The 14,197-nt window shown below is 36.1% G+C and overlaps 1 protein-coding gene across 5 annotated transcripts in view; it reads right to left on the reverse strand.

The window, feature by feature from the left end:
• The window catches only part of Spast (spastin), a 60,785-nt gene that overhangs the window by 18,548 nt on the left and 28,040 nt on the right, over window positions 1-14,197 (reverse strand). For 3 of the 5 annotated variants that reach the window (XR_015453201.1, XM_004839263.4, XM_004839262.4), the window contains exons 4-9: window positions 7,955-8,050; window positions 5,295-5,482; window positions 4,240-4,373; window positions 3,448-3,541; window positions 1,038-1,112; window positions 201-272 (exon numbers count right to left, since the gene is read on the reverse strand). Coding sequence is in view for 4 of the 5 variants with exons in the window: in XM_004839263.4 (XP_004839320.1) it covers window positions 201-272; window positions 1,038-1,112; window positions 3,448-3,541; window positions 4,240-4,373; window positions 5,295-5,482; window positions 7,955-8,050 (659 nt within the window). In the remaining variant the exon portion in view is untranslated. The remainder of the gene's footprint in view (window positions 1-200; window positions 273-1,037; window positions 1,113-3,447; window positions 3,542-4,239; window positions 4,374-5,294; window positions 5,483-7,954; window positions 8,051-14,197) is intronic. The other 2 variants (XM_087216491.1, XM_087216490.1) reach the window with 1 other exon arrangement.

Genomic DNA, 14,197 nt, shown 5'->3' on the forward strand with positions numbered 1-14,197 from the left:
TTGATTTTTTACCAGTTAACTTTGGCAGGTTTTAGTAGAACAAGGGATTCTGTATACATTTGCTCAGTCTTTCAGGTTTCCTTGTGTTACAGCCATTCATTAAGCTGATTGTGTTCTATACTCACAACTTTAGGATGAGAACAAAACACAGTAACATTTAAACAGCAACTTAAAACATAAAAATACTAGAAAAAACTCACATATTTTGAAGTTAAACTTGCAGCACTGATATTAAAAAATGTTGCGTTAGATTCTGCAGCTACTGCTTTAGCCTTTAAAATCAGAAGAACAAATATATTAGTTCAGTATTTTGCTTTAAAAAGATAGTGACATTTAATCAACTTAAGTGCTAGAACAGACTTTCTAAAAATGTACAACTGAATTCCCACTTATGGCCATGAGCATGTTTCCCTTTGGTAAGAGAAAAAGTTCTGGAAAAAGCTCTGCTTCTTTTTACTCTCTTCTAAGAAAGGATGGGTGTGTGGGGTACTAATCACTTAAAAATGAAAAAATAACTGGTTAGAGAAAGATAAATAGCAGGCCAAGGATGTAGCTCAGTGGCAATCCGCCTGCCTGACAAGCGCAAGGTCCTGAGTTGGATCCCCGATACCACACACACACACAAATATATAAAAAAAAGATAAAAAGCTAATAAAAGTTACTTTTCCTATTTTTCTATCTAGGAGAGCAATGCAGAGAATAGAGGTATCTAGATCTTGGTACTAATTTCTGGTAAAGGGATACTGAAAAGAGCTACATGTATTTAATATTTAATAAAACTATGAAGATAACAAAACATTAAGGGTTAGAAAGATATTCAATATAGTAGGGTAGGGATTTCTAAAAAACCAGAACCATACTACTGAGGATAACACAGTTTTCCATTTATTTCTGCATTGAAAACTAGTTTAATAACAAGTATATGAAAACAAAAAGCAAATGATGAAGTACAGACTCAGGGGCAATGTGAGGTTTCTTTTTTTCCATATTTATTCTAGTATTTCAACAAAATACTTAACTTTGAAAAGAATTCTTACCAGCATTGTCTTCCCATTTCCAGGTGGACCAAAGAGTAATAATCCTCTGGCAGGTGCTCTAAGCCCTGTAAACAACTTTTGAAAATATGTATTAGTTCACAACTATGACTCTGAAGACAATTTTTCCAGGTATTTTAAGTGCTGACTTCCAATAAAATATTAATTTTCTGTAGCATCCTCCCAAATAGAAATCACCAGAGCTTTACAGGTGACACATATCAATATGTTAGTATAATTAAAAACAAGGAAAAAAGATGAAAACAAATTCATATCCTCAGTGATCAGAATAAAAGACTAATTAGGGCCAAGGATTTAGCTCAGTGATTCCGGCGCCTGCCTCACAAGTGCAAGCAAGGTCCCAAGTTCAATCCTGGGTACAATAAATAAATAAATAAAAGACTAATTAAAACAAGAGATTGAATATAGGCTTGTGTATATACTGAGAAATCCCACCAAATTATACTACATGAATAAAATAGACATAAGTTTTCCAAGGAAAAATCAGAAAGAGGGTTGGGGAGTGTGGTTCAATGGTAGTGCACTTCCTTAGCTTGTCTGAGGCCCTGGGTTCCATCACTAGCACAAAACAAAGCAAACAAACAAAAAACAAAACAAAGGAAAAGGAGGTAACAGAGGACACAATAAATTCTTGTATGATGAAGAATTAGAGGTGGCAAATGTGCTCTGGGAGGCTGAGACAGGGGGATCACAAGTTCAAGGCTAGCCTGGGCAACTTAGTGAAACTCCATCTCAAAATAAAAACAAAAAGGACTGTGGATGTAGCTCAAAACAAAGGCCCTAGGTTCTATTGGGATGGGGTAGGGTGGCCCAACAACAAATGCTTTCTATTTTAATAATTTTCCAATTATTTTAATGATTTAACAGCAAAAATTTAAATAGCATATCAAGTCAGTGATTTCATGTACTTAATGTGTAATAAGTATAATAAAAAGTAAATATTTAGTACCTTCTAGTATAGTTAAGTACTCCAAAGCAATAAATACCATGCTGCACATGAAAAACTAACTATGAAAAAGTAGAGCCCTTCAAACTTCGCACATTCATTTAAAAGTGCATCCTTCACAATGTGCCACACAACTGTACATCCAGATGTTTTTGATTCCATGAGATGTAAATGTTCAAGGAGAAATAACTGACTCAAAAATGGGATCTATGTTTTGCTTTTTGCAATATAAATGGAATAGCATTAAATATTCAATCTAAACCAGGTGTGGTGGTGCACACCTGTAATCCCAGTACTTGTGAGGCTGAGGTAGGAGGACTGCTACAAGTTTAAGGCCTGCCTGGGCTGCACAGTGAATTCAAGGCCAGCCGGAACTATAGTGAGACCCTGTCTCAAAAAACCAAAATAAATAAATAAGCAAGCAATCTATGAATTGCAAAAACCCAATCAGTGCAAAGTATGAAAAACTGATTATCAACTGCCAGATTACACATCTTCCTTTATGAGTCTAAAATATGAGATGGAGTTAAACCCCTATATATCATTCACTGTCTATGTACTTTGGTAACTTAATACCTTTGAAAATAATTCTTTTAAAAGATTATTCTTTAAACTTAATTATTTTTTCTTAATTTCTCTTCTCTCCAGTATGATTTTTTTCTTTTTATGGTACCGGGGATGGAATGCATGACCTTGCACTTGTGAGGCAGGTGCAGCACCACTGAGCTAAATCCCTAGCCCTCTCCAGTATGATTTCTGTATCTTAATTTTTATTTTCTTTTTGGTTTTTTTTCTTTTTTTTTTTTTTTGGTACTGGGGATCAAACTCAGGACCTTGTGCTTGCAGGGCAGACAGAGGAACCACGGAGCTAAATCCCGAGTCCTCTTTTTGGTTTTTTGAGATAAGGTCTTGCTATGTAGTTCAGGCTAGCTTCAGACTCTCCAGGATCTTCCTTCTTCGACCTCCTGAATGCTGTGATTGCAGACATGTGCCACCATGCCTGGCTTGTATCTTAATTTTACATCTCTATCTCACCTTGATATAAAAAACTGTAACATTCACTTTTTTAATAAAAGTTAAAAATAAAATGGGAATCAGAAATTCTTATATTCATTCTTCTCTCTTATAATAACCTGTAAACATGAATTATTGTTTGTCTTTTAAAAACACTAACTCTACTATTGGTTATATGAATTAATCATTCCAGCACAGGATATTTACTATAATCAATTAAGTAATGCACAGTTTTATAATTTTTTGTTTTTGTTTTTTGAGACAAGGTCTCATATGTAGTTCAGATTGGCCTTAAATTCACTATGTAGCCCAGGCTGGCCTCAAACTCACAGTGGTTCTCCTGCCTCAGCCTCCTGAGTGCTAGGATTATAGGTATGCGCCACTATCCAGGATGGATGATGTTATCTGAAAATGATAATACAATGTCCTTACCTCAGGCCTGAGAGAAGGAAGAATAACAATTTCTTGCAATGCTTGTTTTGCCAACTCTTGACCAGCTATATCATCAAATTTAACAGCTGTCCCACTAAGAAAAAGAACTTCAGTTAATTCCACTATAAAAATATGGTTATTAAAACACATAGGAACTATAAAGCTCTATGAAGTATAATCATTTTTGTTAACTATGAAACTATAATTTAGTAAAAATGATTTTCTGTAGCTATAGCAAAAAAATTATCTTTTGTAAATAAGGAGAGGAAGAGAGGTTGAAGGGAGGGATGGGGAATGGGAAAAACAAAGAAGCAAGATATATCATGTATAGATACAAATTCCCTATGATGACTGTTATCATTATATATCTCCAAAATGTACCAATAAAAAAGTAAAATATCGCAAGCACAAGGACCCGAGTTCAATCCCTGGTACAAAAAGAAAAAAAAAGTAAAATAAAGGGCTGGGGCTCAGTGGCATCACACCTGCCTCGCAAGCACAAGGTCCTGAGTTTGATCCCTGGTACCAAAAAAAAAAAAAAAAAAGTAAAATAAAGTGCCCTAAAAAGTAAAAAAGTATCATAAAAATTAAGTATATAAATCACAAAAAGTATTATCTATTCCTGTTGTATTTTTTTACAATGAAAATAGTTTTATTATGAATCAGATCCTGGCTGCTTAAATACTTCAACTTTATTCCCAAGTTGAACTTCCTCTATATTTTACTTGTAATACATTCTATAAATACAATTCAAAACCAAAAACTATACAGTCTTTAGATGGCAAAACTTACTTGTCCACAATTTCATTCATTATAAGGTTAGCAAGGTTGCTATCCACATTCCTAAAATTCTTCAAGTCTTTCTTTTTTCGAGCAGCAGTTGTAGGGGTTGAAGGCTTATTTGTTCTGTTTATTTTTGGAGTGCCCTAAAAGGATATAGAATTTTAATGTGTAAATATAACCTATTATCCATACTTTTTTATATGTGAAATAACCTAAGTTCACAGAATTCAGTTTTAACAAACAGGAAAAAGAGGGCCAGGGATTTTGCTCAGTGGTTCTGGCACCTGCCTCACAAGTGCAAGGTCCCAAGTCCAATCCCCGGATCCCCGGTACCAAACACAAACACACAAACACACACACACACACACACACACTCACAAAAAGAATATAAAATTCCCTAAACTGTGTATTTACCCCAGGGCAAAACAATATTACATTTAGCATGAAGTTGGTTTACAGAGATTTTATTCAGAGATTTAGTTAATGTAAAAGAAACAGGCCCTATGACAATAGTCATATAATTTTTTTTTTTTTGGTACTGGGGATTGAACTTGGGTCCTTGAGCTTGCGCAGCAGGCGGTGAAACCACCGAGCTAAATCCCTGGCCCATAACAGTCATATAATTTTGATCCTTATTAGAATTATAAGAAAACTTTGGGTATATTTAATATTAAATTTGCATGAACTGAAATTAATAAATTTAAAATGAGAGAGATATATATTTAGCATTATATTAAAGAGACTGGGTAACTCACTCAATATAAAATGCCTAATTAGGGGCCTGGGATTTAGCTCAGTGGTTCTGGCACCTCCCTCGCAAGTGCAAAGTCCTGAGTTCGATCCCCAGTACCAAAAAAAAAACCCCTAATTAGGTCCAAAAGGATTAAATAGAGTTTGCTTTTTACTAGCAAGTTTGCCCTTCTAAATTAAAAGAAATTACATTTAACTTTCTGGAATCTTACCAATTTTCTAAGTATTATTATAAAGTTCTTACAATAAACTTAAGCAAACACAGCATTTCTATTTGCAAAAGCGCAACTATTACAGTTCCTGTCCTCCAATACCTTATGAGCCGCTGTTGTAGGACCAGGCCCCTGTCTCGTTCCAGAAACCATGGATAAACCACTGCAACTAGGTGCTCTGTGGTGACCTGAAAGACCTGTGGATCCAGTTTTCATAACTGTTTTTGAGCGAGGCAGTGAATTACTAGCGTGTGTTAAGGGATCTTTTCTTTTTGGAACAGCTCCACTTTCTATCAAAAAAAAAGGTAAAACCATTATGATTAGAAAATTGTGGCTAAAAATTATAAAATGTAATAAAAAGATAGGTACAAATTTATAAAACTAAGCTAACAGCATTTTTAAAATTCAGAAATATTTCAAAGATTTCAATCAGAACATATGCCAGGGTGTTTACAGGGGTTGTCAGTAGTTGAAAAGAACTATGGCAATTAGGTAGTTCCTTTTCCTGATACAGTCAGATTTTCTTAGAAAATGTATCTGTAAGAGAAAGAACCAACTTTATGTGTGGAGAAATAAAGATGATATAAGAAAGGTACCAAATAGGGCCAGGGAGCCGGGATTTAGCTCAGTGGTTTTGCCGCCTGCTGTACAAGCTCAAGGACCTGAGTTCAATCCCCGGTAGCAAAAAAAAAGAAAAGAAACTGGAGCCAGACTGAATGTTACCTTTGGGCCGGGGACTTAGCTCAGTGGTTCCCTTGCTTGCCTTGCAAGTGCAAGGACCCGAGTTCAATCCCTGGTACCAAAAAAAAAACCAAAACAATAAAAAAATTGCCACCTGCCTTGCAAGTGCAAGGTCCCAAATTCAATCCCTGGTACCAAAACAAATAGGGCCAGGAATTTAGCTCAGTGGTTGTACCTCCTGCCTTGCAAGTGCAAGGACCAGAGTTTGATCCCCTGTACCAAAAAAAAGAAAGGTACCAAGCAAATAAAGCTCTCATACACTTAAGAAACAAAATGCAGTAAAGGTCAGAGGGATATGTTGCACACAGAAAAAAAGCAGTATCCACTATTTTGGTGGCAAACATGCATGACTCTAAAATATTATGCAAAGGGCTGGGGATTTAGCTCAGTGGCTCCGCTGCCTGCCTTGCAAGCTCAAGGACCTGAGGAGTTTGATCCCTGGTACCAAAAAAAAAAAATACTACAGAAGGTACTGCCTATGATCACCAGAAGTTTTTAAATTAATCAATTTTAGTTCAAAAAACATAAAGCTGAGGATTTCAACATGCCAAGTATTTGATGTGCCAAATTTATAGAACACTTCTGATTAAGTTGAAAGAAAGGTTACCAATCCTGTGATATTCTTCACATAAAGGCTTTATGCTAATAGCTCATGAAACACTTTTTGTGCAAAATAATAAACTAGGAAAAGTCTTACTTTGAGAGGGATGATTGAGTTAGGGTCTCACTATGTAATCCAGGCTGGCCCTGAACCGACTATGCAGCCCCCAGGCTGGCCTCAAACTCATGGCAATCCTCCCGCCTCAATCTCCTGGGTGCTGGGATTATAGGCATGTGCTACCACCACATTCAGCTCTCAAAGGCTTTTAAATGTTCAAATCTTACCACTTCTAAGTAATATATTTACATAAAAAATATCAGTGCTTATTAACAATGTTCACTGTAAAGACAAATGTTACACCAATGAGCAAATTAGGCTGGGTAAGAGAAAAGACGAAGGCTTCAATTTTGCATCTGTTATCGAATCCCTTAAAATGGTTTAAAGAACTAAGGACTCAGGCCAGGGATTTAGCTCAGTGGCACCGCACCTGCCTTGCAAGTGCAAGGTCCTGAGTTCAATCCCTGGTGAAAAGAAAAAAAAACAAAAACAAAACTAAGGACTCTATACTAGTTGAGGGAATCAGACTGTTTATAATTAGAAAGAATAAATAAAATTCAAGATTTAAAAGAATCCCATATTCAGGATATCTTAAAATGGTCTCCAAACATTCATCCCACATTTAGCCACTGTGGGATTAAAATCAGGACCTCTATGACAAGTGGAAGAATACGCATAGCACTGAGAAAAAGACAGTTTTAACCATGTACTCAAATACTGAAACACTACACCAACTGTGAGCCATCATTTATATTATAATCAAATTTATGACAGTCATGAAGATTATTATAGGCCCACTCAAGGTTAACTTAAGATTGTTCTTCTAGCACATAAATGACTATGACTTACAGAATTGTATTTTTCACAGTAAGAATTGAAAGTATTCCTATTTCTCTAATAATTTTAAAATTAATAATTCATTTCATTAAGTTAACAATATATCAAATGGCTAATACGCACAGTATACTAAGAAAAACCAAAAAATGGAAATAGGGTTTCTACTGACAAAATCAGATTCAATTTACAAAAGACAGAGAACAAATAATAATAATTAGGAAAATTATTACAATATAACAAATTATAATAATTAGGAATAACTAGAAAATGTAACTAAATGATAAGACATGTCAAAATAAGGGAATAGAGTAAGCTTGATCAAGAGGTTTATCCAGTACATAAATGTAAAGTCCTGAACCCTACGGTCAAGGAACTAATGGATGCTGACCATCAGGAAGAAGTAGGAAAGTATTCAAGAAAAGAGAACAATGTGAGCAAATGCAAAGATCTGAGGCAAAAGCAAGATCAGGCAATGGTAATTTATATGCAAGCCTTCTCATATTATGTTGGTTAACCTAAAACCCACCTGACTGGAGATGTCCATTTCGGCATGTCAAGTTAGTACTGTCATTATAGACGTCCGTTTGTGACTTGGAAAATTGCAAAACCGGTTGCAGCTTCTCTATGCAACAGAGGAAGTTAAAAAAGAACAAAATAAACAAAAAGAAAAAATATAATGAACAAATAAAATGTGCATGTAAAAAGGAAAGATTCAAGGCGTTATAAGGTTATATAATGAGTTTTTGCACTTATATACATACTCTTTAAAAATGTAATTAGTAAAATCTGAGACATAAAAAAAAATCTGAGACATGAAATAACAGAAATTAACAAGTGAAAGGCTATAATTCAAAATATTTAGGCTTGGTAACTTGAGACAGTTACCTATCATCACTATTATTATTATCAGCAAATAGTTAATGAATATCTAATATATCCAAATCACTGTTGGGAGAGTACCATGGAGATTTAAAAAAATGAATATGAGCTCTACCATTCATAAACTTGTTGAATTGGACTGGCAACTTAAAACATTATTGTTATTTTTATTAAAAAAAAAAGATTGCACAGTACAAAAAAGACCACTCAAAAGGCTTTACAAAGGAAGTGAGTTGAAAAGATAAAAGGGACATTTCAAAAGAGAAAAGCACTTAAGACTGCACAGAAGGAAATTTTAAGGATTATCTGGAAAATGCTGTATTTGGTGATATTAAATCAGGCAAAAATAAAGGTAATAAAGCAGAGTAGGATAAGCACACTGCAGAACTGTGTGTACGGTACCCTATCATTTGCTTAAATACAAATATGAACAGCTCCAAGCTTAAACTTTCCTTCCACTACTCAATAGCAAAGTTCAAAAAAAATCTGTTTGGTGTTCCTAAATCTGCTCAATTGTCGATCTGAAAATCTGACTTGAAAAAACCTGTACAGGGCCAAAAATGAGTCATATGCTGTGTCCCACATGGACACTTCACTCTAAGTGCCGCTCTTGCCCAGACAACACATGGTGCTTGTGTTAGTGCGTTACAACATTCGTCACTGTGGCTCCAAAGAAAGTGACACCAGCAATAAAGCTAAGAGGAAAACTGTGAGAACCATGATAGAGTTAAAGAAAGAAATCACTGTAACATCTAAAGTCCTGAACAAATGAATTTATAAGTGTAATTTTGGGGCCTCAGAACCAATTATTTGGTTTTCCATTATTTCTTATGGGAAAAATACGTTCAGTTTTTGAACTTTTCGGTGTTCAAACACAAATCTGAAATGAATGGAGTTTGACAACTGAGGTATCACTGTGGTTGTATATATGAGGATTATCTCTAAAAAGAACCCAGAGAAACTGGTAATACAGTAGCACCTTGAGAGGGGAGATGGATCACTGGGACACAGTGTGAGATGGCTGCTATTCATACTTGAACACTGAACATTCTGTGGCATGTGCATATATTATATGCTTTTAAAATTTTATTTCATTATTTCCTTTTTCTTTTTTCAGTACCAGGGACTGAACTCAGGACCTTGCGCTTTGCCAGGCAGGTGTGGTGCCGCTGAGCCACATCTCTGGGCCTATTTTTTTTTTTTTTGAGTTGTTTTCTTTTTTTGGTACTGGGGATCAAACTCAGGACCTTGCGCCTTCGAGGCAGGTGTGGCACCACTGAGCTAAATCCCTGGCTCTTTCATTTTTCTTTGAGACAGCGTCTTGATATGTAGTTCAGGCTGGCTTGGAACTCACGATAGTCCTACTGCCTAAGCCTCCCAAGTGCTGGGATTACAGGAGGAGTGGGCCACAATGCCCAACTATAAATTATATATATATTTTTGTTTTTGGGGGGGGTTTGAGACAGGGTCTCACTATGTAGTTAAGGCTGGCCTTGAATTCACTATGAAGCCCAGGCTCGCCTGGAACTCACTGCAATCCTCCACCTCTGTCTAAGTGCTGGGATTACAGGCATGCACTACCATGCCCAGCAAATTATATGCTTTTTAAATTGATAATCTGAAGAGGATTATTTCAACCCTATCCCTACTTCAAATAATAAATATCCTCTACCTAGATCTCTAAGTCCAGCAAGCAAAGCCCAAGAAAGTAGAAGTTTAATCTTCTTTGCCACTCTAAACCACTCCTGTATTCTTCTCCTATCTAGTCAATCTGAATGCTAGTTGATATGCTTTGCTCCACTACTTAACTAGGGACACGACCTTGCTTTAACATCAGTTTTCCAAAGATCTCAAAGATTAAAGAAAATAATGTACATAAAGTATATTTTCTGTGCCTAACCCATAATACAGGCTGTTTTACTCTGCTTATTTTCCTGAAATGTTCCAAACCATCGTAACAGTTTCTCTTTTTCTACACCAGCGTGTCAATGGATACATATAAAATGCAATGCGGGATTATACAGGTTTACCTCAGTGACACCATTTGCCTTGCATATATGAGACCCTGGGTTCAACTGCCCAACACCACAAGGAAGCAAGCAAACGCAAACACACACACACACATACAAATAGATATATATTAACTCTCTTAAACTTTTATTTCTAGGGTCAGACAAGCAGGCACCATGCTTGGTTTATGGTACAACACATGCCTTTGGGACAGGTTAAATAGCAGCTTCCTTTTACACAAAACACAAAGTACTGCACAGCTTTTGTGTCCTAGAACTGGTTGATACAATATACCCTGGAGCTTTTTTTGGGTTAGCTAACAGGTAGGTCATCTGATTTTTCTCAGTGATAATACTGTACTCTTTAAATCATGATACTGTGACATACTAAAAGCAGAAATTAGGAAAAAAAACCCAGATTTGTAAAAGTTTTCTTTATCAATTAACACTTTCTTCAATTAAAGGCAACAATAACTTCATAGAAAAATTCATTATATAGTAAACAGAAGCTAAATCCTACATATTCAGCCACCTTTTCTTTGACAAAAGGACCAAACACCTTCACTGGAAGAAAGATAGCCTCTTTAATAAATGGTGCTGGTAAAACTGGCTTTCCACATGCCTAGACCCATATCTCTCATCATGCACTAAGCCAAAATTGAAATGGATCAAAGATCTAAATATTAAAACAGAAACACTAGGGGGCGAGGGATCTAGCTCAGTGGTGCTGCGCCTGCCTTGCAAGTGTAAGGTCCTGAGTTTGATCCCCAGTACCAAAAACAAAAAACAAAAAACCCTGAGATTCCATCTCACTCCAGAAAGAATGGTTGTTATGAAGAAATCAACCAATAAAAAATGCTGGACGAGGTTTGGGGAAAAAGGAACCCTGCTCCACAGTTGGTGGGAGCATAGACTAGTGCAATCACTGGAGAAGTCAGTGGGGAAATTCCTCACAAAACTAGGACTAAGGGTTCCATTTGACTCAGCTATTCCCCTTCTTGGTATCTACCCAAAAGAAAAAAACATCACAGCACAGAGATATATGCATACCCATGTTTACAGCAGCACAGTTTGTAGTATCTTTATCTTGGAACAGGCCAAATGCCCATCAACTGATGAATGGATAAAGAAGATGTGGTATTTTAATACAATGAAGTACCACTCAGCCATAAAGAAGGATAAATGAGACATTTCTAGGTGAATGGATGCACCTTGAGACAATACTCTTAAGTGAAATAAATAGGACACACATGTGTAAATATTGCATTGTTTCTCTGGTGTGAGAAACTGAAAGAGTAAATAAGGACCCAAAATATATAATAGAAATTGTGAAATAGGAAGAAAATGTTCAAATGGTAAGGGGCTCTAGAGAGGCGGGGAGGGAGAAGGGAAGGAAAACAAAGGAAGGAAAAGAAAAAAAAACAAAAAAAGAAGTAAAAAATGGAAACAATGGTTTAAAAGTAAGGAGAGAAGGGGAATGGGAAAAAAAAGGTTAAGATATATTCTGTACTGGTACAAATTCCCTATGATGAATGTGATCCCTATATCTAAATTGTACCAATAAACTTAATTTAAAAAAGAAATTAAAACCTTTGTTTTCTAATAACTAGAGATAAAATGTTATAGGAATTTGTTTTTGCATACAACAGAGTTTAGATTCATATGTGTGGAAACACATAAATACATTACAGCAGTACACTGCTGTCATGACCTTACTTTAATTCATTTCTATTATTCAAAAAAAAAGTGAACAGGGCCGGAGATTTAGCTCAGTGGCACTGCACCTGCCACGTAAGCACAAGGTCCTGAGTTCAACTGGTACTGGGAAAAAAAAAAGAGGGACTTGGTCTCAAAATGACAAAACAAACAGGATAAGAATAAATAAATGAATAAAAATACATATATATGTGAAAATTTTTTCTACTCAAGGTTAGGAGGTAATTAGGTAAAACAATGAATAAAAACCATCATTTCGGGACTAGGGTAGAATGCTTGCCTACTACCTATGTTCAAGGCTGTGGCTTCAATCTCTACTATTGGAAAAATAATTTTCTAAAAAGTAATTACTATGGGTTAGGTTCCTTCAATAATTCAATGGTCACAAGTATGAGATAAATATTATCTATCAACCTATTATATTCCTGTACCAGGAATTGAACTCAGGACGTTGTGCTTGCCAGGCAGGCAAAATGCCACTGAGCTAAATTCCTGGCCCTAAAATTGTATTTTTTAAAAGGCTCGGACATGCTAACTAACTTACCCCAAATCACAGAGCTACAAATAGGTAAGGTCTGAGTTCTAGTATTTGGCCTTTCTTACCAGATATCTACTATTTCCACTACACCAAAGTACAGCAGAGAACTCACGCTTGGTGGGGTTTTGTTCTTCCTTGTTTTAGGGGTAGATTTGCCTTCAGAATATTTTAAAAACCTCTCCTATCAAATAAGAGATAAGGAAAAGTTTCTATTTCAGCTGATGAAAGATGAAAGAATGACAGAATTAAAATATCACTACACATCATAGTTAACTGCTGCTAACTACTCGTGAACGTACAACCCACTCTGAAGCAGAGCTAGCACTAAAAATAAAAATCAACTTTGAATCTAATCAAGGCTTTATATCCAACTATCAACTTACGAGGACAAAAAAAGATGTTAAAAGATACCATACAGATGTGTATAACAGCAGTTAGAACACAGGAAATACTATGTGACAAAGATCAAGTCTCATCAAAATCTTGCAGTTTTGAAAGATAAAAGAAAAGCAGGTGAACCTGTACAGTAAAAGAGATATGTTACATGAATGGTCTTGGGATCTTTTTTCTTTTTCTTTTTTTTTTATTTTGAGATTTTAATTCAACAAATAACTTACTAACAAATTCAGGTTTTGCTTTTTTGGGAGGGTTCTTTCTGTTTTCAGTGGAGATTAAACCCCGGACCTCAAGCATGCTAAGCAAGCAGTCCACCAAGTTACATGTACACAGTGGTTCCGCCACCTGCCTCGCAACTGCAAGATCCCGAGTTCGATCTCCAGTACCAAAAAAAAACCAAAAAAAAAACCAACAACAAAAAAACCCCACCAAGTTACATCTACAGCCCTTTATTAATTAATTAATTAATTAATTAATTTTGGGGGTTGTGACAGGATCTCACTAAGTAATACAGACTGGCCCTGAACTTGCAATCCTCTTGCCTCAGCCTCCTGAGTGCTAGCATTATAAGTATGCAGCACCATACCTGGCTGCTTTTTACTTTGAGACAGTCTCGATAAGTTATATAGCCTGGTCAAAAATTTGTGATCTTCTTGCCTCAACTTCCCAAAAAGGTGGATTATAAACACGTGCCACCATAAGAAGTAGTAAAAGTTATTAAATTATGAGAAAACTTGAAACTTGTGTACTTACTATTTCTTGGCTTTTTAAAAATATTAAGACAATACTGGTTATTTTAAAAGTGTGACAATATTTTGGTGATTTTATTGATTGTGGTGCAATTGTTTGAAGAACAAACTCAGGGCCTTGTGCTTACTAAGCAAGCACTTTAATTTTTACTTTTGGGGGGGGGGGTACCAGAGATCGAACTCAGGACCTTGCGCTTGCGAGGCAAGAGGCAGAACCATTGAGCTAAATCCCTCCCCCTTTTTTTTCTTGGTATCTGGACTTAAACTCAGGACCCTGCGCTTGCCAGGCAGGCACAGTACCACTGAGCTACATCCCCAGCCAGCAAGCACTCTACTACTTAGCTATGCTCCCAGCCCACAAGTGATTTTTCTAGCCCCTCCACTCAACCCCACCATGCTGTGCTGGGGATTGAACTCAGCGCCTCATGCATACTAGGCAAATACTTCATCACTAAGTTACAACCCAGCTTATCCGTGATTTT

This window comes from Heterocephalus glaber, unplaced genomic scaffold, assembly GCF_053883595.1.
Source record: "Heterocephalus glaber isolate CG9 unplaced genomic scaffold, H.glaber_assembly_v1.0 deba00001457, whole genome shotgun sequence".
NCBI lineage: Eukaryota > Metazoa > Chordata > Mammalia > Rodentia > Bathyergidae > Heterocephalus > Heterocephalus glaber.